The 27,354-nt window shown below is 36.0% G+C and overlaps 2 protein-coding genes across 4 annotated transcripts; one reads left to right on the top strand and one right to left on the bottom strand.

Moving 5' to 3' along the window:
* The first annotated feature begins 657 nt into the window (after positions 1-657).
* On the top strand, positions 658-5,644 carry LOC110891369 (serine/threonine-protein kinase CDG1). 2 transcript variants are annotated; one of them, XM_022139067.2, is made up of 5 exons: positions 658-1,882; positions 2,895-3,272; positions 3,343-3,534; positions 3,841-3,944; positions 4,644-5,644. In XM_022139067.2, exons 1-5 carry the CDS (start codon positions 818-820, stop codon positions 5,080-5,082), a joined length of 2,178 nt encoding a protein of 725 aa, XP_021994759.1. In that variant the 5' UTR covers positions 658-817; the 3' UTR covers positions 5,083-5,644. The 2 variants fall into 2 exon arrangements, with proteins under 2 accessions (XP_021994759.1, XP_035836244.1); XM_035980351.1 differs by lacking the exon at positions 3,841-3,944 and having other exon boundaries at positions 4,644-4,820.
* A 2,338-nt stretch (positions 5,645-7,982) lies between these two features.
* Positions 7,983-14,976, bottom strand: LOC110891368. 2 transcript variants are annotated; one of them, XM_035980350.1, is made up of 7 exons: positions 14,205-14,976; positions 13,701-14,107; positions 13,209-13,315; positions 12,814-13,132; positions 11,598-11,786; positions 11,399-11,502; positions 7,983-8,653 (listed from the first exon to the last, which is right to left on the bottom strand). In XM_035980350.1, exons 1-7 carry the CDS (start codon positions 14,863-14,865, stop codon positions 8,215-8,217), a joined length of 2,226 nt encoding a protein of 741 aa, XP_035836243.1. In that variant the 5' UTR covers positions 14,866-14,976; the 3' UTR covers positions 7,983-8,214. The 2 variants fall into 2 exon arrangements, with proteins under 2 accessions (XP_035836243.1, XP_021994758.1); XM_022139066.2 differs by having other exon boundaries at positions 13,701-13,927; positions 14,280-14,975.
* Positions 14,977-27,354: the final 12,378 nt, after the last annotated feature.

Below are 27,354 nucleotides of genomic sequence, written 5' to 3'. Positions count from 1 at the left end.
TTGGCAAATATATATTTAAAAAAATGAACAAGTGAAAATCTTTTTCTAAACGCAAATAATCAATTTTTGGAAAACTGCATTTTGTTGCAGTAGGGGGGGGGGGGAGCTGCTTTTGGAAAACTGCGTTTTGTAACTTTCTAAACACTCAAAACTGATTATTTATGATTTCAAAAACTCAATAATCTAAAATCTCCTTCAAAACTCAACCGCAAACACCCTCTAAGACTTTTACCCAAAGTGTGATACAGAACATAGTTGTAAATAGCGCTCGTAGCACCTGCTATAGCGAATAGCGTAGCGTATAGTTGAAGGGCTGCTACAGGCCCTGTAGCGATAAATAACAGATTTTTTTATATATTTAGATGATTAGTGATAGCGTATTTTAGCTATTTTAGTCAAATATATATATTTTTTTAAAAATTTTGCCACCCCTTTATTGCTAAACATTAGTAGGCGCTATTTCGTCGCTATCCCTGCGTAGCGTATAGGTAGCTGGTCGCTATGGTCAGTCTGCTATTTGCTATTAACAACTATGATAAAAACTCTTTGTTTTATTTGTGAATAATGTTCTAAAAAGAAAAACTATAACACCTAGATAGAAAGAATAGCAATTTTTGCAAGTTACATGCATTCATTTACACCATAACAGCTGGTAAAGAAGACTTTAGAGAGACTTGATAGTCACCTTTAAAACATTTTTTTATAGTTCAATTCAAAGCAAATTATTCTTATAATTAGAGGGATTATAGATACCTTTTGTGCACTTGCAGTTTTCCTTGATTTGAATTTCATCATTATTGTTATTTGATTCACAAATATGGAGCACTTGCAGAAATTCTTGCATCAGTTTCAACATCTTAAAATTCCACTGGAAGAGATAAAATCAGCCACCGACAACTTCAACGATGAGAAGAACCGTATTGGAGTTGGTGGTTTCGGGAAGGTTTATAAAGGAGAAGTGTCTCACTCTAAGGGACGAAACATGGCTGCTATCAAGCGTCTAAACCAGAAGTTTGGACAAGGACTACCTGAGTTCTTGAAAGAGATCACGATGCTGTCCCGTTACAGGCATGAAAATCTTGTCTCTCTTCTGGGGTTTTGTCACGAAGGAGATGAGATGATCCTTGTGTACGAGTATGCATCTCGTGGAAGCCTAGACCGTCATTTAGATTCCCCTCATCTCACGTGGACACAACGTCTCAAGATATGTCTGGATGTCGCAAAGGGACTAAGCCACCTTCACGATCCAAGGGAGACACACCAAAGACTTATTCATTGTGATATAAAAAGCGCCAACATCCTTCTCGATGACCAATGGAGAGCTAAACTCTCCGACTTTGGGCTATCGAAAATGGGCCCAGCTAATGAGCAGGAATCTGTTATCATCACCTGTGCATCAGGTACCCCTGGGTACTGTGACCTGGAGTATGCAATGACGAGCACCCTAACGAAAGAATCAGATGTATACTCTCTCGGTGTGGTCTTATTCGAAGTTTTATGTGGGACACTATGTTGTACATACGAAAATGGTCGTGTTCCACGTATTTTAGTGCCCGCGTGGATTGAAAACTATAAGCAGAATAAGTTAAACGACATCATCTTTAAAAATCCGACCATTCAACCATTGGATCAGAGATCTTTAGAAACATTTTCAGGCATTGCGTATCAATGTTTGAAGGAATCCCGTGAAGATCGGCCAAAGATAGCTGAGATTGTGACAGAACTTGAGACTGCACTTAGAAGTCAAGAGTTAAGCGAATGGAACATGTTTTCTTACTACGAAGAGATGACTAAGACCGCCGAACCTCCTCTGAAGTACAGTAACAAAGATGAATTGTTGAAACTTCTGTCCAAAGGGGTCCTCCTTAACGGCGGCAAAACGGTAATTACTTGCTATATCATTAATGAAACCGACTTGGCGTGCAAGGCTCAAGGCCAGGGTTATAAGGAGTGGATAATTATAGATTATTAAATGCGATTATGATTTAATAATTAGTTGTAATTATCATGTCCCCGTTATTTGATTAGATAATTATCTAGCATTCTAAACGAGTTAGGTTTGGATGTCTTTAGAATAATTATGTGAACAACCCTAGTTATAGTCTAATGCGTTAGGTTATCGATATATACCGCGTATTGGGTAGGGATTTGTAAAATCAAGTTTTTGAGTAGTTTTCTTTAGGGGTCTGAATTTCTGACATAACTCGAAAACACGACACGAACCTAACACGAAATTCGCGGGTTTGGGTTTAGTCTAAACGGGTTTGGGTTTAGTCTAAACGGGTCTCGGGTTGGCGGGTTGACCCGTTTAACCCATTTCTATAATATTATATTTTTTACAATATGTTTTATGTGATAAATTAATATAGTATGTATTTTATGCTATACTTATAACTTAAAAATAGAAATTGACATAAGATTTTATGTAATTTTATTATCTAATTTGTGTTTTTTTGTAGTAGATGTTAATTTTAATATATTAATTTGCTGAAAAAAAAATCGGGTTGAACGAGTCGGGTTCGGGTCAACCTGTGAATATTCGGGTCAGGTTCGGGTTCATATGTATGAAACGATTTTCGGGTTCGGGTTCGTCTAAAATTTCGGGTTCGGGTTGGGTTGAACCCGCTAACCCGCGAACACGACCCGTTTAACACCCCTAGTTTTCTTGGTCTAATAATATCGTACAAGTTAGCCATAATTTTACGTTCGTTTGAGCATCAATTAGGACTTGATAATCCACTAGTTTAGATTCTTTTTTTACTTGTAGAATGTTAATTATACTTCAACTATCACATTCGACCGTTAATATACAAAAATCCTGCTGAAGAACATATACAATGTTAGTAGCAAACATGTCAGCCAAACTAACATGAATTTGTTTAATGGACGGACAGTGGTTCTCGTTAAATGAAAAGGGAGAGCACTGTGAAATGATATCTTTTGCAAAGGACGCGATGTTCAAAACACGCGTAGAAACTCAATTCCTTTCACCAGGAATCACATACACAGTGAACCTTGTGTTCAAGTTTATATTCCTAGTCGACGAGGCGATAAATTGTCATCTTATGTCCCTCAAATATAAATTACAAGGGGAGACAAAATCTTCGGTCTCACACCTTGCGTATAAAACAGAAGATGGATGGTGGAGATCTGAATTGTATCAATTTACTAGTGACGAGAGAGTCGTTGCTCTTGAAATTCTGTTTGACGGTTTTTATGGTTCTTTTACAATGATACAAGCACACGGCTTAGAGTTCCGACCCTTGGAGAAAGTAAGATTACAAATAAAAATTTATATTGGTTAACTATTTTATCAAATTCTAATATGGTTTTGTTCTATAGGTGGAACATAAAGTGTCAGAAGAAGAAGAGAAGTTGGATGTGCAATCCATATCAGATGTAAATTGGAAAGAAAAATTGCCAACTGATTATGAAGACATAATGAAGTTGTCCGAATATAGCGGGCAATGGATAACGAAGAAGGAAGCGTACTCAATTATTCGCAAAGGGTTGTTAATCAGTGAGGGTCAAAAGGTAACTTTGATAGGAATGATTCTTTAGTTTAATTGCTGACAGGGGCGGACCTACCCTTTGGGCAGGGTGGGCGGCCGCACTCCTTGAAAAAAAAATTTAGTGTATATTTTAGAAAAAAAACCCGATCGCACCCTTTGAAAATATGGTTGACACCTCATCCGCACCCCCAACATATAATTTTTGGGTCCGCCACTGATTGCTGAATTCGTTTTTGCGCATATGTAGTTGATGTGGAGCCTATGAACATTGTTTCGTTGTTTAAAGGGTTTATTGCTATACTTACATATCGATATTATTGTTTGATAGTGGTTTTCTCTTGACAAAAATGGGAAGAAATGTCATATGCTATCAGCAAGAGCGGCTGGCATATGGGTCCAACACGAGGACAGACTGTCTTTACCCGAATCAAGGTTCTTTTATATCTTCTCACCAATTTTCTAGTATAAATTTCTATCTTTTTCAAATCGTGCGCGAGTTAAGAAATTTCTAATAATGTTGCATTCCATTAATTAAGTTTGTTAGGCTATAGGGTGTGAGGGGCATGGTTTGGGTCATTAATGTCACATAGGACCATTATTGGATTGATACACCACCCCCTTGCATCATCCACCATGGTTGGCATGGATTAAACCATAGCAACCATGAGCCTCCTTTCCTTTTTTTAATATTTCCTTTTCCTTTTCACAAAAATAAATTAAAATAAGAAAATAGTAGTTTGGGTCATGACCACACCCTTAGGGTAGTGGTTTTGGATGATGGATTAGAAGTGGGTGACATGACGCTGATGTGGAGGGTCATGGTGACCATGAGGGTCATGACCACACCCTATAGCCTTACAAAGTCAATTCATTATTAATGTAAGTGTGTGAAGTTACAAGCATGGAGTGTGAAATGCATTAATGTTTTTAACATATCATGAGTGATGAAGAACTAAAGCACATTAGATATGTTGTAGCAAGCTATAGGTGTACATACAGCACATGATATATATTTAAAGCTTACACTAAAAATGATTAAAAAAACACTTAACTTTCTAGTAAATTGCGCGCGAACAAGTTGATAATCTAGCATTTCTTTTACATGCAAGCTTTATTTCTATGAATTTTCAGATTTGGAGAAGCTATGGTGTTGAGGTTTTGGACATTTAGTATAGTCTGCGAAATCCAATCCCAACTCGTATCATCCCAAACAACATATGCAAGTTACCTTGTCTACAAATTACCAGAAGACCAATCCGGGTTTGAGGCACCAATGGTAGTGAAGGATGGAGAATACATAGATGATTATTATTGGTATATCTATTTAGTAAGACCTCAAACCCCCGTTATTAGACCAAAGGCTGATGAAAACACCCACAACCCACTCTATAGGCCGGAAATAAAAGGCCTTCCACGACAGAGAAACGATGGTTGGATGGAGGTACAAATTTGGGAATTCAGAACTACTAGTACCACCGAAAAGATTCCTATGTGTCTTATATTGAGTGATAAAGGTGGTAAGAAGTTTAGTGGGCTTATTATTCAAGGCATTGAGTTTAGACCAATATAGATTTCATTTTTTTTTTATTATTATCACTAGACAAGTAGCTACAGTTTGTGAATTGTGATATTGCCCACAAATTCCGGCTACAATGTGCTAGGCATATCACAGTTTCAGAATGACTGACAAGTTGTACAGAGGCAATTGATACAAAAGAGCTAAAAGGGAGCCGACGAACAATTTGGAGTTATATATGTCTCATGATGGAGTTAAAACAACTCTCAAAGACTTGAACTTGCAACCTAACTAGCAACTCGTTCGAGTGAATGTTGCTGTTTTTGATGGTCCACATATCGCAGGTAGTAGGCGTTGGTCTTGGAGACGCGTTTATGTTCCCACGTCAAGAAGTGTTTTTTTTTGACCAATAGTTTTGAAAGTCGATTAAGAGCATGATGGTTGGCAGGTCACTGATGGGAGGAAGGATAATGTGTACTGTATGTTGATTACTGTTGGTTTGGTAAACATAAGATATTATTTTGGTGCTCATGTTGCATATCATTTTGAAATGAATACAATTATTTACATTATTTTAAAACGTCGTTTAATAATACTAATATTTTTTAATATGAAACACTTGGCAAAACTAATTTCTTATATTGAACATTTGAATTTTATCAAGTTATAATAATTTATCATATTTAATAGCAAACCATTATTAGACAAAAATAACATATTTTCTAATTGTTAAAAGTTATATTTAAGAGATAGAATAATTCAAATAACTTGGATTCCAAAACAAAACACTTGTGACGATTCGTAAACTGACATGAGAAACCGATGCAAAAACAAAAATCTTTCTATACTAATAAATAATTTTTTTTTGACACGTGGTGCATCCTTATCTTATTTTTAATTTTTTTCCTATTAAATAATTGTTAACTAAATATAATGTAGATTAGGATAATAACTTTTTTTTTTTTTTATCAAATTTGGAATTAATAATCTCCTTATCTTATTTTTCAATTTTTTTTCCTATTAAACAATAGTTTAACTAAATAAAATTTAGATAAGGATAATAACTTTTAATCAAACTTTGAATTAATAATAATATATAATTTGGTGCATCCTTATCTTATTTTTCAATTTTTTCCTATTAGATAATAGTTTAACCAAATATAATTTAGATAAGGATAACTTTACCCAAAAAAAATAATTTAGATAAGGATAATAACCTTTTTATCAAATTTTGAATTAATAATCTCCTTATCTTATTTTTCAATTTCTTTTTCCTATTAAACAATAGTTTAATTAAATATAATTCAGATAAGGATAATAACTTTTTATCAAACTTTGAATTGATAATAATATATAATTTGTATTTTCTCCATCTTCATAGGAGATAGAAGAAGTTTTCTTTTTTTCTCTCTTTGTAGAACCAGGAAAATATATAAATTTTTATTCTCATTCAAATTAGATTTAGTTAAATTATTTTTTTTAATTAGTATTGAAATATAGGGCGTGTCTACAAACTTTGAGAAGCGAAATTAAAGCCTTAAAGATGGATGAGAACGAAACAGTAAGTAGTTTCGCAAGCAAGTTGGATGGTATAAAAGCCAAGTTTAGAAGTCTCGATACCACCATTAAAGATAAGAAGATTATAAGGAGATTATTTATCTTTGTTCCAAAGAAGTTTCTACCGATTGTGGCATCCATCGAGCAGTATTTAGAAGTGGATAAAATGACATTTGAAGAAGCACCGGGTAGGATTACAGCATTCGAAGAACGCCTCAAGAGCCTAAATGAACCAGGAAACAATAATCTATTAATGGCAAGCTTAAAAAAAAGTTCCGGAAATTGGTATCATGGGAAAGGATGGGGCGATCAAAGCCAAGGTAGAGGACGTGGACGAAGTTCGTCCAGAGGAAGAAGAGGACGTGGACGAAATATGGATCCAGCTAGAAACAGACACAAGAGTGAGTTCAAGTGTTACGAATGTGTTGAGTTCAGTCATTTCACATACGAGTGTAGCAAGCGAAAAGACAAGGAAAACGAGAAGGATGAAGAGGCTAATCTCCGTTGGAAGAAGAACCAATGCTATTGCAAGTCAAGAAAGTTGAAGACCTTCATTAAACCATATTTAGTTTGGGGGGGGGGGGGTGGGGGTTAATGATGTTTAAACTAAATACAAGGGTCATTCTGTAATTAGTAGATAATTAGTTTATGTTATAATTAGATTAGTTAAACACGTTCAAGGACCAGAAGCAACAAAACAGATGATTGTAACCTATATATAAAGGGAATCGACGCGACTCTTCACAGAAAGGCCGCAATACATCATCATCAACAATCACGACGTTTCATCAAGAGTCTCAGCGGTTCAGACGCACTTGTTCATTTAGTATAAATAGGGTTTGTATATTTCATTTGTAAATCATCATAATCACTTTATACTTTCATATTCAATATAATTATTCATTCAGCTGTTTGTAATTTATCATTGTGTTCGTGTTCGTCAAAGGTTCTGACCAACATGATCTTGTGTATTTCGTGTGAGTTTATCACATTGATAATTTCTGAGAGTTGAGAGTTAGTTTGTTACTATCTGTTCTTTGTAATCGTTTCAGAACATTTCTAAGGGTTAAGACAATCGTTTGGTTTGGGTAGTCTGAGTTTGATCATTGTTTGATACCAAAATTTCACAACTAACTTGTCAATGAAGTCATTCTGAAAGTGTCATATAATTCAGAAATTGTAGCTACTTGTCTAGTAATAAAAAAAGGAGTTAATAGCCAAAATGGTCCTTGAGGTTTGCTTACTTTTGCCACTTTAGTCCAAAATCCAAAATTTTTAAATCTGGGTCCCTGATGTTTGCATTTTGTTGCCATTTTAGTCCAAATTTCAAAAACTCTCTTTTTTTACTGTTGCAACCAGCCTATTTTGTCCTTTTGTGCAGGGGTATTTTGGTCATTTTTATGAGTTATTATAACAGATCAGATCAAGAACCCAGAATACCCTTGCGTAAAAGGACAAAATAGGCTGGTTGCAACAGTCAAAAAAGGGGGTTTTTGAAATTTGGACTAAAATGGCAACAAAATGCAAACCTCAGGGACCCAGATTTAAAAATTTTGGATTTTGGACTAAAGTGGCAAAAGTGAGCAAACCTCAGGGACCATTTTGGCTATTAACTCTAAAAAAAGGAATCTATATGGGTCTAAACTCAATGCCCTCAATAATAAGCCCGCTAAACTTCTTATCACCTTGATCACTCAATATAAGACACATAGGAATCTTTTCGGTGGTAGTAGTAGTTCTGAATTCCCAAATTTGTACTTCCATCCAACCATCATTTCTCTCTCGTGGAAGTCCTTTTATTTTCGACCTACTGAGTGGGTTGTGGGTGTTTTCATTAGCCTTTGGTCTAATAACGGGGGTTTGAGGTCTTACTAAATAGATATACCGATAATAATCATCCATATATTCTCCATCCTTCACTACCATAGGAGCCTCGAATCCGGATTGGCCTTCTGGTAATTTGTAGACAAGGTAACTTGCATATGTTGTTTGGGATGATACGAGTTGGGGTTGGATTTCGCAGACTATACTAAATGTCCAAAACCTCAACACCATAGCTTCTCCAAATCTGAAAATTCATAGAAATAAATCTTACATGTAAAAGAAATGCTAGAAAATCATCTTGTTCATGCACAATTTACAAGAAAGTTAAGTTTTTCGTCATTTTTAGTATAAGCTTCAAGAATAACATAGGTCAAACATCATCTTGAAAATACATAAATTCAAGAGCATGATTATAAACTTAAATCCGAACCTACTAAAACCAGTCTCGTTTTATAACTGGCTACCGAAAATAACTCATACATATATAGCATGTGCTTAATGTACACCTATAGTTTGCTAAAGCATATTTAATGTGCTTTAGTTCTTCATCACTCATGATATGTTAAAACACTAATGCATTTCACACTCCATGCTTGTAACTTCACAAACTTGCATGAATTGACTTTGTAAATGGGAACACTGTTGGAATTATTAAACTAAGTTATGTTTTGTATGTTAATACTTATTCGAACATATAATTAGTATAGCTTATTAGATTAGTTAGTGATATAATTATGAATAACCGGTAGATAAGCGGGAAAGCTTTTCAAATAACTGTCAATGACAGTTACCCGCCATTTCTTAACCGCCAAAAATCTTATGTATGTATTCAAGTTACCGGGAACATGAACCGGTACCAAGACTTTCTTATTTTTCTAAGAATTGTCCACTTAACCATCTCTTTTGATCATCATTATTACTTCGTCATGCATATTCAATTCGGAACACTTGTTTATGATAACTCTAATTCCACTCACAATCCCAACATGCCATCAAGTTCCGCTGCAAGTTTGTCGTCTGACTTCCAACAAAGTGGTATCAGAGCGATGAAAGGAAAGATGAAGACGACTGAACTTCAATCAACATCCACACTTTTACCGTGCAAACATTGCACAGATGAAATGAATGAGAAAAATAAACATCGTCATCGTGAGAAGGTATGTTTTTACTGTCGAAAACCCGGACATCAAATCTCTTCATGTCTGAAAAAGGAATCTGATGAGGCAACTCAACTTATCCGGCAAGCGGTGAATACGGGGATACAGAACGAAGAAGAAGGGAACAAAGATCATCAAGAAATGATCGTGATCGGTACCGAAAGAGGCCTCTAGAGCGATTTGTGGTACGTTAGTTCTGTGTTTAAACATCACATGGCTGGAAATTTGAATGTGTTTAAACGTATTAAACACATTATTGTGGTTGAAAAACAGACGGGTGAAAGAAATTTTTTGTTCACAAGGGGGATTGGATCGGTAGAGATTAAAACGGGTAATGATATCATGAAAATTCAGAGTGTTTATTACTCTCCGGAACTGGACAGAAATGTATTAAGCATGGACCAATTGACTATGCAAGGATTTACCGTAAATAAAGACGGTGATACTTGCAGAATCTTTCCCATGTTTTCGGTTCCGGTGAATAATCTGTTCAATGAAGTGAGTGGGATGACAAGAGAAGAGGAAATGGGGTTACAAGAGAAACAAAAGTTAATTGAAGAAAGTGTTCTCGATGAAGAATTTAAGGAACGATATCTAAATTCCTACTTTGAAGAACTCCATCTGTCTTCACAAGAGACAGAGTATCTTGATTGTTAACGCTATGGAGTTCAATAAATTCGAAGACTGCATTGCATTCATCAATTTATTAGATGATCGAGAGTTTGTTGTCAAGTATAAGCATATACTTGATTCAAAATTTGAAGAGTTAGTTAAATGGTTCCTATTTAATTACATGGGAATCACAAATAGACCGGAATCACAAATAGACCGGTTCCACTAGTTGCCTCACACAAGAGGAAAGTTAATTTGCTGAGTCTGTATTTGTTGGTAGCCGTGGATGGGGGTTACAGAAATGTATGTAACGACGGAGAATATGTGGCCTGCAATAGCAAAGGATCTGGGATTCGATTATGAAGACGGAGATTACATGAGAGTCACATATGCCATGTATCTTGATATCCTAGAGTATTACTACAATTTCAAACAATTTCAAAAGAAAGTGCAGGACAAGGAGATCGTTATAGAAGAAGGAAGGCCCAGCGGAGGTTACCATGAGAGATCAACTAGTGCAGGAGAGGTTCAGCAAGATTCTGCAGGAATGGAACAAGCCGCATTATTTGCAGGCATTGATGATGAAGACTGGAATAAAGGGAAGCGAAGAAAACGTTTCAACTTTAACTATGCAAGATGGGCAGTGGAAGAAGCAAATCAAAGCGTCCTGGATCAGTCTCGAAAACATAACCTAGTTTAAGGGGGTTATGTTGGAATTATTAAACTAAGTTATGTTTTGTATGTTAATACTTATTCGAACATATAATTAGTATAGATTATTAGATTAGTTAGTGATACAATTATGAATAACCGGTAGATAAGCGGGAAAGCTTTTCAAATAACTGTCAATGACAGTTACCCGCCATTTCTTAACCGCCAAAAATCTTATGTATATATTCAAGTTACCGGGAACATGAACCGGTACCAAGACTTTCTTATTTTTCTAAGAATTGTCCACTTAACCATCTCTTTTGATCATCATTATTACTTCGTCATGCATATTCAATTCGGAACACTTGTTTATGATAACTCTAATTCCACTCACAATCCCAACATGCCATCAAGTTCCGCTGCAGGTTTGTCGTCTTACTTCCAACAAACACAAACTTAATTAATGGAATGCAACATTTATCAGATATTTCTTAACTCGCGGATGATGCACATGATTTGAAAAGGATAGAAATATATACTAGAAAATTGGTGGCAAGATGTAAAAGAACCTTGATTCGGGTAAAGAGAGTCTATCCTCATGTTGGACCCATATGCCAGCCGCTCTTGCTGATAGCATATGACATTTTCTCCCATTTTTGTCAAGAGAAAACCACTATCAAACAATAATATAGATATGTAAGTATAGCAATTCAGAATGCTTACAATTCAACAATGGAACTAATTAAGAATCATTCCTACCAACGTTACCTTTTGACCATCATTGATTAAGAACCCTTTGCAAATAATTAAGTACGCTTCCTTCTGTGTTAACCATTGCCCGCTATGTTTTGACAACTTCATTATGTCTTCATAATCAGTTGGCAATTTTTCGTTCCAGTTTACATCTGATATGGGTTGCACATCAAACATCTCTTCTTCTAACACTTTTTGTTCCTCCTGTAGAACAAAACCATATTAGAATTTGATAAAAAAAAAAATCAACCAGTATGGATTATATTACAATTAAAATAATGTTCTTGTGCAAAATAAAGGATACTAATTATTGATGTATATGAATAAACTTTTATTTGTAGTTAGGCCTGGCAAATAAAACCCATTTGGGTTTTTTGGGTTATTTTGGGTCATTTTAAAAATGAGAATGGGTTAGGATGGGTTAAGAAATAACTAAGGATGGGTCAGTATGGGTTATATGATATCTATTTAAAATAATTCGTGGGTTATGATGGATATTACGCACGGTACATGGATAACTCAAAAAGAGCATCACAGACAGATTTTTCATCCCATTCGAGTGTTCGTACATGTTGGCTTCACAAATAATAAAAATTTTGAAGATAATAAAAAATTTAAAAATAATAAAATTTTCCAAAAAATCAGAAAAATAAAAAAGATTCTAAAAAATAAAAAATAATAATAAAAATCCAAAAAATTCTAAAAAATCCAAAAAATAATAAAAAATTCCAAAAAATAAGAAAAATTCCAAAAAATTCTAAAAAAATCAAAAAAATCAAAAAAATGATACAAATCCAAAAAATTCTAAAAAATCAAAAAAATAATAAAAAATCCAAAAAATAATAAAAAATCCAAAAAATTCTAAAAAATCAAAAAAATAATAAAAAAACAAAAAATTAATAAAAAATCAAAAAATAATAAAAAATCCAAAAAATTCTAAAAAAATCAAAAAAATAATAAAAAATCAATATTTTGGATTTTTATTATTTTTGATTTTTTAGAATTTTTTTGATTTTTTAGAATTTTTTATTATTTTTTTTTATTTTTTATATCTTTTTGGATTTCTTAGAATTTTTTATCATGCCCAACTACATCTTGACCAAAAACCCATCTTGACCTAAACCCATTCTAACCCATTTCTTACTAAACCCATTCTAACCCATGCCCATCCTAACCCATTACCCAAACCTACCCAACCCACCCATTTTGCCACTCCTATTTGTAGTCTTACTTTCTCCAACGGTCGAAACTCTATGCCTTGTGCTTGTATCATTGTGTAAGAACCACGAAAGCCGTCAAGCAGAATTTCAAGATCAACAACTCTGTCGTCACTAGTAAATTGATACAATTCAGATCTCCACCATCCATCTTCTGTTTTATACGCAAGGGGTGAGACCGAAGTTTTTGTCTCCCCTTGTAATTTATATTTGAGGGGCATAAGAAGACAATTTATCGCCTCGTCGACTGGGAATATAAACTTGAACACAAGGTTCACCGTGTATGTGATTCCAGGTGAAAGGAATTGAGTTTCTACGCGTGTTTTGATTAATCTGTGTTTAAGTATCAAAGAATGATACATTGCTTTATACTAATAAAAAGCTACAAATAGAAGGGAGGAGAAGTCACCTTGAGTTATACTTAGACCACCATGGATTAATCTCAAATTCTGAACCCAAACATTTTGCAAAAGATATCATTTCACAATGCTCTCCCTTTTCATTTAATGAAAACCACTGTCCGTCCATTAAACAAGTTCGTGTTAGTTTGGCTGACATGTATGCTACTATATGTTCTTCAGCTGGATTTATGCATATGCAGGGGCGGATCTTAGTGGAGCCGTGGCAGGGCCACGGCCCTGGCAAGTTTTTTGGCCGTAGTGTTAATTTTCCGCATTTCGATTGAAATTTTGTATATATACTATGTTCGGCCCTGGCAAGTTTTTCGGCCGTAGTGCTAATTTTAGTGTCCGTGTCTTTCGGCCCTGGCAGGTTCAACGGGCAAGATCCGCCACTGTGCATATGAACGGTGGAATGTGATAGTTGAAGTATAATTAGCATTCTACAAGTAAAAAAGAATCTAAACTAGTAGATTATTATAATTAATGGTGCAACTAATTACCGTTTTGCCTCCATTTAGGAGGACCCCTTTGGACAGAAGTTTCTTCAATTCATCTTTGGAGCTGTATTTGAGAGGAGGTTCTGCAGTCTTAGTCATCTCTTCGTAGTCGAAAAACATTTTCCATTCACTTAACTCTTGACTTCTGAGAGCAGTCTCAAGTTCTGTCACAATCTCAGCCATCTTTGGCCGATCTTCACGAGATTCCATCAAACATCGATACGCAATTCCTGAAAATGTTTTTAAAGCACTCTGATCAAATGGTGGAATGGTCGAATTTTTAAAGATGATATCATTTAACGTATTCTGTTCATAGTTTTCAATCCACGCGGGCACTAAAATATGTGGAACAAGACCATTTTCATATGTATAGCATAGTGTCCCACATAATACTTCGAATAAGACCACACCAATATTAGACTATGGGCCCACGGGCTCAGTTAGGTTTCTAGGATTACGAGTAACCCTAGAAACCTAACTGAGCCCGTGGGCCCATAGTCTAATAACCAAAAGAGTACACATCTGATTCTTTTGTCAGGGTGTGCGTCCATGCATACTCCAGGTCACAATACCCAAGGGTACCTGATGCACAGGTGATGATAACAGATTGCTGCTCATTAGCTGGGCCCATTACCGATAGCCCGAAGTCAGAAACCTTAGCATTCCATTGGTCATCGAGAAGGATGTTGGCGCTTTTTATATCACAATGAATAAGTCTTTGGTGTGTCTCCCTTGGATCGTGAAGGTAGCTTAGTCCCTTCGCGGCATCAAGGCATATCTTGAGGCGTTGTGTCCACATGAGATGACGGGAATTTAAATGACGGTCTAGGCTTCCACGAGATGCATACTCGTACACAAGGATCATCTCATCTGCTTCGTGACAAAACCCAAGAAGAGAGACAAGATTTTCATGCCTGTAACGGGATAACATCGTGATCTCTTTCAAGAACTCAGGTAGTCCTTGTCCAAGCTTCTGGTTTAGACGCTTGATAGCAGCCATGTTTCGTCCCTTAGAGTGAGACACTTCTCCTTTATAAACTTTCCCGAAACCACCAACACCAATACAGTTCTTCTCATCGTTGAAGTTGTCAGTGGCTGATGTTATCTCTTCCAGTTGGATTTTAAGATGTTGGAACTGATGCAAGAATTTCTGCAAGCGTGCCTCCATTTTTGTGAATCAAATAATAATAATGATGAAATTCAAATCAAGGAACTACAAGTGCACAAAAGGTATCTGTAATCCCTCTAATTATAAGAATAATTTGCTTTGAATTGAATTATGAAAAAAATGTTTTAAAGGTGATTATCAAGTCTCTGTAAAGTCCTCTTTACTGGCTGTTATTGTCTAAATGATTGCATGCAAGTTGCAAAAAATGCTACTCTTTCTATCTAGTTGTTATAGTTTTTCTTTTTAACATTATTCACAAATAAAACAAAGAGTTAAGTACACAAATGTTTTGTTCCATTATCATAGTTTTTAATAGCGAGTAGCAGACTACCAGACCATAGCGACCATCTACCTATATGCTACGTAGCGATAGCGACGAAATAGCGCCTACTGTATCATGTTTAGCGATAAAGGTGTAGCAAAAAAAAAACATATCCAACACACCAATTATACGGAAAAGTGCTAAAATGCTAAAATACGTTATCACTACTCATCTAAATATATAAAAAAAAAAACTTAAAAAATCTGCTATTTATAGAGGGTCTGTAGGAACCCTTCAACTATACGCTGCGCTATGATATTCGCTATAGCAGAGCGCTATTGGCAACCATGTTCCATATCACACTTTAGGTGAAACTTTTAAAAGTTACAAGTTGTAACAAGGTTGATGTTTAACACTAACTTCCATCAACTTTTCTATTAAATTTGGATTTAACTATAGTTATCTAGTTTACTAAAATTAACAGAAGGTACCACTTTGTAACGCCCTAAAACCTGAATGTTAAATTACAAGCATGTTTTATTTTACACAATGTGATATGGGATAACTAAGTTAGTTAACTTAGTTAAATATGCCAGTTAAATAGTAAGGAATGGAATTTTGTGACTAACAAATAACAAACAAAACTACAAGGGCAAAAAGAGGGCAAGTTGGAAAGTGTTTTAATTAAAACATAAAAAGAAAAGGGAAACCCCATTTGGGGCAGATGTATATGTTGACACACACACATAGTATGTGTGTGTGTTCTTGTGTGAACCAAAGGAAGAAGAAGGAGAGGAGAAATTTGAAATTTTGCATGGATAATCTATGAATTTAGGGGTGTTCATCACCTCCTAAGCATCAAGTAATTAAGTATCTAATTCACCCCTTAAACCTTCTTGATTGGAGTACTTGGTGGGTTTTGATGAATCAACCCCAATTGGGTAAATTGGGGATGTTAGATGGTTGGATTCATGTATGCATGCACTAATTGAGTGTCAATTATGATTTAATCATCTCAATTAGGAGTTTTAATGGAAGAACCCATGTTCAAGAACTTGGGGTTTTGATGGTTTATGGTTTAATATGAATGAGTTGGATGAACTAGAGATTTTGTTATGTTGATGTCTATGTGTGAATGGTACTTGTTGATTAGTAAGGAGATTTGATGAATTATGTATAAACTTGGAAGATCGTGCATAAATTAGTTATACATTGTGCATTAAATGGTGTACACACACCAAGTGTTTGATGAAATGCTTAGTATAAGCTAGTATGTGAAAATATATGCTAAACAATGGATGAACATGTGTAGAGTTTGATAATGACATGATTGATGATAATTAGTCATGAGAAAATGTATTGTAGAAGGATTTCGTAAGAAGGTGTAGTTGATGGTATGATTGGGTAGAATTATGCATTGGAACTCGTACTCTATGCTTGAATGATGAGGTACACAACATGTGTTGGACCAATTGCCTATTGGTAATTTAGAAATGAATGTGCACTAAGTATATAACATATGAACTTGCTAGTAAATAATGATGTTGTGATTATGTTAAATAGACTAACCTTGAATGTGGTTGTCAAATGTGAGATAATGAAAGCATTAGCATGTGAAAGTATGTGTATGTGAATGTGTATGTGTATATAATTTGGTGATCATGTGGTTGTAAGCATATTACATCATGTCTTTGAAATGTATATAATGTCATTAGTATAGGCTAATATGATAACACGAATATATGAGGTTAAGTAGAAAGTTCATATGATAAATCGTTGACTTCTGAAAGTCAACTGTGCATAAGTAGCTAGGTTAGGCTTTTGTCACACTTGTAATGTTATAGAATGTCAAATGGTACGTGTTATATCGGTATGTGTTATATGTGATGACGAGATGAATTATATGAGTTGAAAAGATATGATTGTGGGAATATGCCTTATGCTTGTTAGAATTGACTAATGAAAGTCAAATGTGAGATATGCATTTGATATGATCGTTAATATGTACAATCATGTATGCTAACAAGAATGTGATTACGTTGACATGAAAGTATAGGGATCATGTCGAGATAGAATCAAGCACGAAACGCTAACGGGCCAAGATGAGGCAAGGAAGCGGATACGAACACGGACGCATAAGGTAAGCGATTTCCGGAATCACTTCTTATTTATAAATGAAGTTAAGGTGGTAAGTCGTTGGTGGTTATCTATGTTTGGAATTACACGATAGAAGTGAACGGGTCAAAATGTAGAAAGAAACATAACGTGATGCGGTAGATGGTTTGATCTTGGGGTTAAGTAGTAAAAGGATATGGGGGCTTGAATTATGGTCACGTTACGTCTTGGAAGCGTGAAAAATGTGGAAGAAGGAAGTTCGGATATCTAACGGTTGTCTTGTGAAAATTAAAAAGGAAGAAGGGTTAGAGTGAAAGAACCCGTCGTAAGCTACGACATGTCAGTCGTAGCTTACGGCCAAACAGACAAGGGGAAACAGCAGCAAGTTGCCGTAATCTACGACATATTCACTCAATAGTTGAACGTTCACTCGTCAGCAAGAATGTTCACTCAACAGTTGGAACGATCACTCAGCAAGGATGTTCACTCAACAGTTGGAGCGTTCACTCATTAGCAAGAATGTTCACTCAACAGTTGGAACGTTCACTCGTCAGCAAGAATGTTCATTCAACAGTTGGAACGATCACTCAGCAAGAATGTTCACTCAACAGTTGTAACGTTCACTCATCAGCAAGAATGTTCACTCAATAGTTAGAACGTTCACTCGTCAGCAAGAATGTTCACTCAACAGTTGAAACGTTCACTCATTAGCAAGAATGTTCACTCAACAGTTGGAACATTCACTCGTCAGCAAGAATGTTCACTCAACAGTTGGAACGTTCACTCGTCAGCAAGAATGTTCACTCAACAGTTGGAACGTTCACTCGTCAGCAAGAATGTTCACTCAATAGTTGGAACGTTCACTCGTCAGCAAGAATGTTCGCTCAACAGTTGAAACGTTCACTCATCAGCAAGAATGTTCACTTATGAGCAGGAACGTTCACTCATAGTATGTGTGGGAAAGAAATAAGTTTGGAGATATGTATGTGTATAGATCTACCAACATGTTAATGGCAGAATCCATAGGTAAGCATGAAGAGAAATGAGCATGCACGTAAGTTTGTACGTATGAGACTTATTTATATGGATGTTTGTGACTAGGATATGTTAGTAAAAATTATATGGGAATGTAAGTGGTATGTAAGAGCTTGTATGTATGTATGTGTATGTGTGTGTACGCATAAATATACGTATGTGTGTGTATGCACGAAATGGGATTGATTGTACACGAAAGAATAGCGCTTGTATTTATGTATGCATGGGTACAATACTTTTGAGTATTAACGTTACTAATCAAATGCTTTGAGAATGAAATGAAATGTAGGTATACTATTGTTGTCCTTATGAAGATTTAATGATTAGGATGCAAGATTGTACTTGGAATGATAATCCAAAGGATTAGCAAGAGTAGAAAGAACGTGGCATGGTCATTTAATTATGTATGTTTATATTATGAATGACGTCACCAAATATTAATGATGCGCGTGTATGTGGTGATTGCAGGTTGCACGGATTTAACATCATTATGAAGTCTAAGAGGTTGAAGGTCGAGTCAAAGAGCAAGGATTGTACGGGAAGAGCAGTCACATGACTTGTATTTATATATTACATTTGATGCATTAATTAAGAACGAAGGTTGTAAATTTTTTCAAGAGAGTGTTTGCCATTTTAGAAATGAACCTCCAAGTATATAATATAGATAAGAAAGAAATAATTTTTGAGTCGGGATTTTCCGTTGCGTCTCTTTTGGTTAAAACGTGTTAGGGTGTTACAAGTTGGTATCAGAGCCCTGGTTTGAGAGAATCAAATACGAGGAATTAAGAAATTGAACTCAAACTCGTGTATTTGACTTTTAATGATTTTTTTAGTAGTAATATGAATTTTTATGATATTTTGTAAATCTCTTTTTTTTTTCATTTTAATATAAACTCGAAAACCGAAAAACCTACCCAAACCTAAACACGATCAACCCAAACTTAAAATGGATCAATTACCAGTTCATTTTTTCCAGAAAAAAAAAACCAAAACTCAAAAAAAAAAAAAAAAAAACCCTCATAAAACACTCACACTCATGATAGAACCACATCAATTAAACTTGAGTTAATCATATATAGCTTTTAAAAGTTAAAGTGGTTTCGTTGGAATTTGGATGTCCTATTAAATCACTTTTCCACGTAAAGTGAATCCACTACAATCAATATCCACTTTTCTTTTTATCGCATTTCCGTCAAACGTCCCTACCTACTGCCCCTTTTGATCTTATTTTATGTCATGTATATTTCTTTTAGTAGTTTACGTAAATGGTTTGGTTTTCATTTTATAAATTTAAACTTTTAGTAGTACACATAAAATATAGGTAAATGCATAAGTGTTACCTTTTGTTAATTTTAGTAAACTAGAGAACAATAATTAAATTCAAATTTAATAGAAGAGTTGATGGAAGTTAGTGTTACACACCAACCTTGTTAAAAAATTAAAATCATATAATTATCATCATTATCATACTCAGTAAATCTCACCAATAGCAAAGTTAAGGTAACGTTTGAAAAGTGTAAGATGTAGACAGCCTTACATCTACCCTGTAAAAATAAAGAGACTACTTCCAGTGAGACCCCCCGGCTGGATAGTTGTTTTGTATCAAGCCTTAGACATAAGGCGCATAACACTTAGCAATTAAGACAAAGGCCGATTAGTGCATGTACTCCCTTGTCTTTTGGCTATCAGCGCCACCACATGATGCATGATTAACCATCCCTCTCTTTTAACGTTATTTTCACGAAATTAGTTAACTAATATTAAAATTAGTGCACTTTCACTTTTGCTCCTCAGGCGCCCACACATATATACAATATATGGGCGTATCGCAAGCGAGACGTAAAATCATATAACTCCTAACTTTTATAGTGTGATATGGAGCATAGTTGTCAATAGCGCTCATAGCACCTACTATAGCGAATAACATAGCGTATTGAAGGGTCACTACAGACCCTGTAGCAATCAATAGCAGATTTTTTAAGTTCTTTTTATTTAGTTAGATTGGTGATAGCGTATTTGAGCTATTTTATCACTTTTATAAATAAATAGTGAGTTAAATATGGTTTTTTTTTATTTTGCTATCCTTTTATCGCTAAACATGAAATAGCAGACCTTATTTCGTCGATATCGTTACGTAGCATATAGGTAGCATGCTTTTGAAGCGCCAGTCGCGTAGGGCGACCGGGCCAGGCCGAGTCAGAAAGGCTTTGATGACTCAAGGTTCATATTAGGGAAAGGAGAGTGAGGGGAAGAGGGGGCAGCCCTCGGCCCGATCATCCAATTCGCTCCAACAGACAGGCATGGTTCCTCCTTCCGGTTTTCACACTCACTTAAAGTCCATTCCTTGCTCTTGCCTAGTTCTAGGCCGAGACAACGTCCTAGGCGTAGGGGAGATTATTTCTATCTTCATTATATATATTTTTATATAGAATAATGAATAATAATGATTTAGGTCAGCATGTTATGGTTCGTTATTATTCGCTATTAACATCATATTGAACAAAACACTTGTGTGCTTAACTGATAACTCTTTGTTTTATCGTGTTTTAAAAAGAAAAAAAGTATAACAACTAGATAGAAAGAATTGGGCCACCGGATGTTGTTTTTGCTGAAAAGATGAAACAAATAAAAAGAGATTTAAAGGCTTGGGTAATTAGTGAACGTGACAAAGAAAATTTGGTCAGTAAACAATTAGTGTCTAAAATACGGGTTTTGGAGGAAATAATGAAACAAAGAATCTTGAGCGATACTGAAAAACAATTATGGGTTGACAGTAAAAAATAGATACATGAGATTTTAGTAGCAAATGCGAGTGATCTTAAACAAAAATCGATGGTAAAGTGGGCGGTGGAGGGTGAGGAAAACTCTGCGTTTTTCCATGGGCTTATTAATAAAAACAATGTGGATAAACGGGTAAATGGGGTGGATATTAAGGGGACTTGGGTAACGATCCTGAAAAAATAAAAATGGAAGCCCGAAGGTTCTTTGCCTTCAAGTTTCGGGAACCGATACAACATAGACCGGACTTCCTTGTTCCAAATTTAAAACAATTATCAAATGGGGAGGCGAATGGTTTAATTGCACCATTTACTCTAACCGAAATCAAGAAGGCGATATGGGAATGCGATAGTGACCGAGCTCCAAGACCAGACGGTTTTAATTTTGGATTTATAAAGTTCTTTTGGGAAAATCACAAAGAGGATATAGTTAAAATTATGGAGGCTTTTTACGAAGGAGGAACAATAAATAAAGGATGTGGCTCGTCATTCTTGGCATTAATCCCCAAAGGTACGGATCCTATCTCGTTCAATGATTATAGACCTATTAGTCTTATAGGTAGTATCTAAGATCATATTTAAGATACTGGCTACTAGGATCAAAGGGGTGGTGGGGTCGGTTGTGTCAGAGGTCCAGTCCGGTTTTATTTCTAACAGAAACATTCTTGATGGTCCTCTTATTTTAAATGAGATTATTTCTTGGGTTAAAAAATCAAAAAAGAAAGCGTTTATCTTAAAAATAGATATTGAAAAAGCATACCATTCAATTAATTGGGTTTTCATTGAAAAAAGTTCTTGAGCAAATGGGGTTCCCCGGTAGATGGAGGATGTGGGTAAGAGGCATATTGACATCTGCGAGGGCGTCGGTGTTAATAAATGGAACACCGACTCTTGAGTTTCAATGTTACCGGGGGGTGCGTCAAGGTGATCCGTTATCTTCGTTCATTTTTATAATTGCAATGGAGGCACTAACGGGTTTTATGTCAAAAGCTTCGGAATTAGGCATGGTAAAAGGAATATCGTTACCAAATGATGGGCCAAATATAACACATATGATGTACGCGGACGATGTGGTCTTTATGGGGAATGGGAGGGTAATTCGGTTAGTAACATAATAAGATTGATGAGATGTTTTTATTACATATCGGGGTTGAAAGTTAGTCATAAAAATCAAATATCTTTGGGATTGGGGTGGGAGAGGAGTCTTTAAACAATATGGCACTAACTATAAACTGTAAGGTTGGGAATTTCCATGTAAGTATCTCGGGGTAACGATGGGGGTAAATATGAATCAAATAAGACATTGGAAAGAGGTAATCGAAAATTTTAAATCTTGGTTATCATTGTGGAAGTCAAAAACTCTTTCGATCGGTGGGTGATTAAATCTTTTGAAATCAACATTAGATAGTCTTCCCTTGTACTATTTTTCCTTGTTCAAAGCGCCGCAAGGTGTTTTGGACAAGTTAGAGGCCTTACAAATGAGGTTCTTTGGGGGGGGGGATGATGAAAAAGAAAAAATGGCATGGGTGTGTTGGGAAAAGGTGATATCTCCAATTGAAAGGGGTGGATTGGGGTTGGGGTCGCTCAAAGACATGAACATTAGTTTAATATCAAAGTGGTGGTGGAGAATTAAAAACGAAAAAGATAGTTTATGGGTTAAGACAATACTGACAATACATGAACACAATCACTCATCATCATATTTATCGGTCAAAGAAGGAATTGCTGGAACTTGGAACACAATAGTTAAAACAGGTAAGGATATGGAAGCATACAATTTGGATCCCAACAAGTTAATGAAGGGTGTGGTGGGAAACGGTAAAAACATCATATTTTTGTTGGATTGGTGGGACGGGGACGGCCCTCTAAAAGATAGATACCCTGATCTTTATGGATTGGAGAGACATAAAAGGGTGACGGTGGAAGATCGAGTAACGGGATGGGATTGGAGACAAAGTCCTAATACATCAGCTGAGCTAGGGGATCTTCAACAAATTTCGAGCATTATGGAGTCTCTTTCGTTGAGTTCGGCCCCGGACAAGTGGTCGTGGATGCCGGCAAAAGATGGGCAGTTGTCGGTAGCTTCACTCGGAGCGGAACTGAACCAGTTTGCGGTGCTATTTTATCCGTACGACTGGGATAAATGGGTTCCAAAAAAGTAAATATTTTCGGATGGCGTGGGATACAAGATCGGCTAGCAACAATGGGAGGTCTAAAATGAAGAGGTATGTTACCAGGATCGGCGACATGTAAACTGTGCGGAGAACAAGAAGAGGATGCCGGCCATTTATTTACAGCGTGTTATGTTGCTTCGGTTCTTTGGTTTAAAGTGAGTGTGTGGTGTAAAATCCCGTACATCTTTGCTTTTAGTATGAAGGATCTCTTGGAATGTTACAAACAGAATACAATTGAGGTGCGGAAAAGGAGATATGTTAAAAGGATTATCATAACAACGTGCTGGATAATTTGGAAGGCAAGAAACAATCTCATTTTCAACGGAACAAGGGTGAATATAGATGCAATATCCGGAGAAATGCAAGGGCGAGTCAAGGAAGATAAAAGCAGCAACAATATAAAACCAAAGGCTCTGCAGTATGAACTACAGGGGGAACACTTTATCGGAAGTCATATCTGGGTCCGTTATTGCGTTGTGTTCCCCCACGGAAGCAGAATACCTGATTAAGCAAATACATGAAGGAATTTGCGGTATTCACGTCGGCCCCCGGTCAGTGGTGTAACAACTCTCACTAAAACTGTTACTTAGTATGTTAATTATCTAATAAGGAAACCCTAATTGAGAAACCCAAATAATTCTACATAAACCCTAAAATTTTCAGAACAATCAGAATCAGGATCAAGGCCCCTAAAACTCAGGGGGGGTAAACCCTAGCTGACGATTATCTTTATAATTCGTTGTAGGATGAGAATTTTGTCGATTCACTGACTCACCTAGGCTATAAACACACGAAGCCACCGTATGCTAAAACTAGACCCGTCGCGCCACGCGAAGGAGACAAGTCTCCCTGTCGCGCCACGCGAGGGAACCAAAATTCCAGTATAAATAGAGGGGGTTGGCACTTGAATTCTGATGTTGGTTCGACAATCAAATTCCAAATAGACGCTGAGATATAGTCCGAATACTATAAACACACACGAATCACTAAACGCTGCCGCGATAAACAGGGTAATAACTCGATTGCTATTACGATTCAATGTCCGATCGATTGAAACTATCCAACGGATGTTTAAGTTCCGCTCAAATTGAGTTTATACTTTGTCATTCGTCGTGATTCCGACAGAATGTTTGAGTGTAGCCTGAACTTGGGCTATACTCTGTCATTCGTTGTGAATCCACTGGATGTTTAAGTATCGCGCTTTGTCATTCGTTGTGAGGGTTTAATCTCGTGAATTGTCGTAAATGCTGTATTAGTTACTAACCCAGTTCGTGTGCATTGTTATTTAAATTAGGTTAAACAAGGCTAATCAGTAGGCTTATATATTGCTCGTTAAATCTGCAAAGTGAGTCATTCTCTTTTTATCAACTGTTTTACAAAACTCCAAATTATTGTTAAAGTTATAATTACAGGGATTAAGTCTTTGTAATCACCAAGTTACAGCCAGTATGTGGGGTTTTGTATACATTACTTGATACCCGTCACCATTGGACAACGAGTTAGCCAAGGGGTGATATGACCATAGTCACAGACACCATCGGGCAATGAGGCTACCGATGGCTGGTCGAGTGACAAATACTGTGAGTAGTTGGTTGATAAACAGAAACATTGTAATCGCTCTTAATACTGGAAATTATAACAAATGTGTCGTTTTAAGTAAAAATGAATGATTCACTCAGTATTTCCCCGCTGACAAAACCTTTTTCAAACATGTTTCAGGTGATCTGTTGTGATCCAGGAAAAGTGCCGTGAAACACTACAAGCTTAAGGAAGTGGCTCAATATAAAAAATAAAGAAACATGTTTTGTAAAATAAAGATTTCCCAGTAAAATCCCTTTATTGTAAATTACAAGGTTTTATCCCCAACTTATGTAATAAAGTAAACGGACATTTTTAGTATTAAAAGATCCTGTATTAAAGACTTCCGTTGTCGCTTAAATTAAATGCCACGGGGTTCCTGTCCCGCGGCTCTTGACCGGGTCAAACCGGGGCTAGGGCCGTGACAGGAAAAGGTGGTATCAGAGCCACTGATTTAAGCCTATTAAAGTATTTGGGGAAATACTTAAATTTCTGATTTTCATTCTGTGATTATGTGTTTTATTAACTGATTATTTGTTAGTTACAGTATGGGTAAATAAAGACTTTCGGCTATCTATCATAAATTAGATACTTCACCTAAAGAAAAAGGAACTTCCTCAAAATACCCAGCAGATATGGATGAAGGAATATTTGTCCGTAAAGCCCAGTTTGAAAAGCCACTTTCTCCCACTAAAAGAAGTTTGATTATTAGGAAAAGTCAGGAGAAAGGAAAGAAAACCCAACCAAAGAAAGTGAGGTTTAATCCAGAAACCCAGGAAATAGGCAATAATCCACCTTGGGAGGATAAATTAGATGAAAAATGGGCAGATCTTTACATGTTAGCCACTGTAGCAGTAAATGCAAACCTTTAAATCAGTATTAGTACCTATACTACCTATAAGCCAGAAGCTCTAAAGAAAAGTTCCCATAAATAAATAAATTACAATAAACCCTAGTATGTTTCAATTTTCAGTTATCCTTTGTATTAAATTAATTACACGGTATGCAATAATACTTAAATCTTATTTGTGAAATTTTGTTATAAAATTTTAACTTAGCATTTTGTGCATTTTGCATATATGCTAAACAGCATGAATGAGTTATCTGAAGCCCTTCAGAATCTCAATCTTTATCCTGTACCAATAGAAGTTTCCAACGACTTCACTGGTTACATTGCTGATTTGGAGGAACCTATGGAATTTAAAGCTCCACCTCCGGAGAAAGCAAAGCCTAAGTGAACAAGATATGTAGGATGGAGGAAAGTGCGCAGGAGGAAACCAGCAACTAGGAAAATTCCCAAAATAGAAAATCCTATGGATAAAGGAAAAGGGGTCGAGACCGGAGAGAGTTCTAGGCCAGCAGAGATAGAAATCAGGGAAAATTCTAGGCAAACTGGAATAGAAATCGGGGAAAGTTCCAAGCAAACTGAAGAATTTACATTCCAGGAGGAATTAGATCATCTACTGGCAAGCTGTGATGTCATTAGACCTATCACCAACAATCTCTACCCTTATCCTGCTGAAACCCAACTTCCAATGAATTTGGAACAAGCCATTCCAGACCCTCTGATCCACACCCGACCTTTAGGAGAAATGGATGAGTGGTGGACTAACGACTGTGAGTTTCAAAACCTTCTTAATAACCCCTATACCTTTTTCCCTTAGTTCGACCCAAAACCTATATCAAACCCACCGATGAGTAATGAGAACCTAGCCGAACTCCGCCATTTTGGCGAAGAACTGATAGGTACAGGGAATAGGATCCAGGAAATGGGAGAACAAATCTCCTGGAAATACGACGAGAGGGAACGTCACTATTAAAATGCCAGTTGACAAAGGAATAGTGGGGTTGGGAGGTTATGTTTGTATAATAACAGTAGTAACAAAAAATATAACTTTGTAAAATAGCTCAGAAATAAAACTTCTGTAAGATAACAGTGTGTACGGATGCCTAATATAATCTATAAAATGGAAGTCGAGAAATCGACAATTTTGGCTATATATGTGTTGTAAAAATTTGTGTGATTATGTGTAATTGAACTGTATATTTGATTATTGATTATTTGACACTAATAATTTATACCTATAATAATTACCAGATGGAAAACGCTGGTAATAAACCTGTTAATGAAGTGAATCAATCTGAGCAAAATCAGGAAAATCAATTTATGACTAGACAAGATATCAAGAATATCGTTACTCAAGGGATAGCCAATGCTATTCCAGCAATTCTGGCTGCTGCTCAGAAACCTGCTGAACCTCAACAAATCATTCCTAGTAAACGTACTCAAGAAGATAACTTCAGTAATAGCGTAAATGGAGGCGGCAATCATGATAATCACAACAATGATCCACGGTAGGCCCCACTTCCTAAGAAAATGAAAGCTACAACGCCTGGTTGCACTTATAAAGAATTTCTTGCTTGTAAACCAGCTGAATTTGCAGGCAATGAAGGGGCGACTGCGACACTGCGTTGGTTAGAGAAAACCGAAGCAGTAATTATGATAAGTAATTGTGCCGAAGAAGATAAGGTCATGTATGCATCGCAT

This window comes from Helianthus annuus, chromosome 11 (assembly GCF_002127325.2).
Source record: "Helianthus annuus cultivar XRQ/B chromosome 11, HanXRQr2.0-SUNRISE, whole genome shotgun sequence".
In the NCBI taxonomy this organism is placed as follows: Eukaryota; Viridiplantae; Streptophyta; class Magnoliopsida; order Asterales; family Asteraceae; genus Helianthus; species Helianthus annuus.
This window is presented reverse-complemented; position numbering and strand designations above follow the sequence as displayed.

What these genes read in the sequence shown, in the direction of transcription:
- LOC110891369 (XM_022139067.2), top strand. Translation starts at nt 818, where the DNA reads ATGGAGCACTTGCAGAAATTCTTGCATCAGTTTCAACATCTTAAAATT. An exon ending in TAATCAGTGAGGGTCAAAAG is followed by an intron (nt 3,535 to 3,840) that starts GTAACTTTGATA and finishes ATTGTTTGATAG; the next exon opens with TGGTTTTCTCTTGACAAAAA. An exon ending in CTGTCTTTACCCGAATCAAG is followed by an intron (nt 3,945 to 4,643) that starts GTTCTTTTATAT and finishes ATGAATTTTCAG; the next exon opens with ATTTGGAGAAGCTATGGTGT.
- LOC110891368 (XM_035980350.1), bottom strand. Translation starts at nt 14,865, where the DNA reads ATGGAGGCACGCTTGCAGAAATTCTTGCATCAGTTCCAACATCTTAAA. An exon ending in ATCAGATGTGTACTCTTTTG is followed by an intron (nt 14,108 to 14,204) that starts GTTATTAGACTA and finishes AGTCTAATATTG; the next exon opens with GTGTGGTCTTATTCGAAGTA. An exon ending in TCCTAAATGGAGGCAAAACG is followed by an intron (nt 13,316 to 13,700) that starts GTAATTAGTTGC and finishes ATGGACGGACAG; the next exon opens with TGGTTTTCATTAAATGAAAA.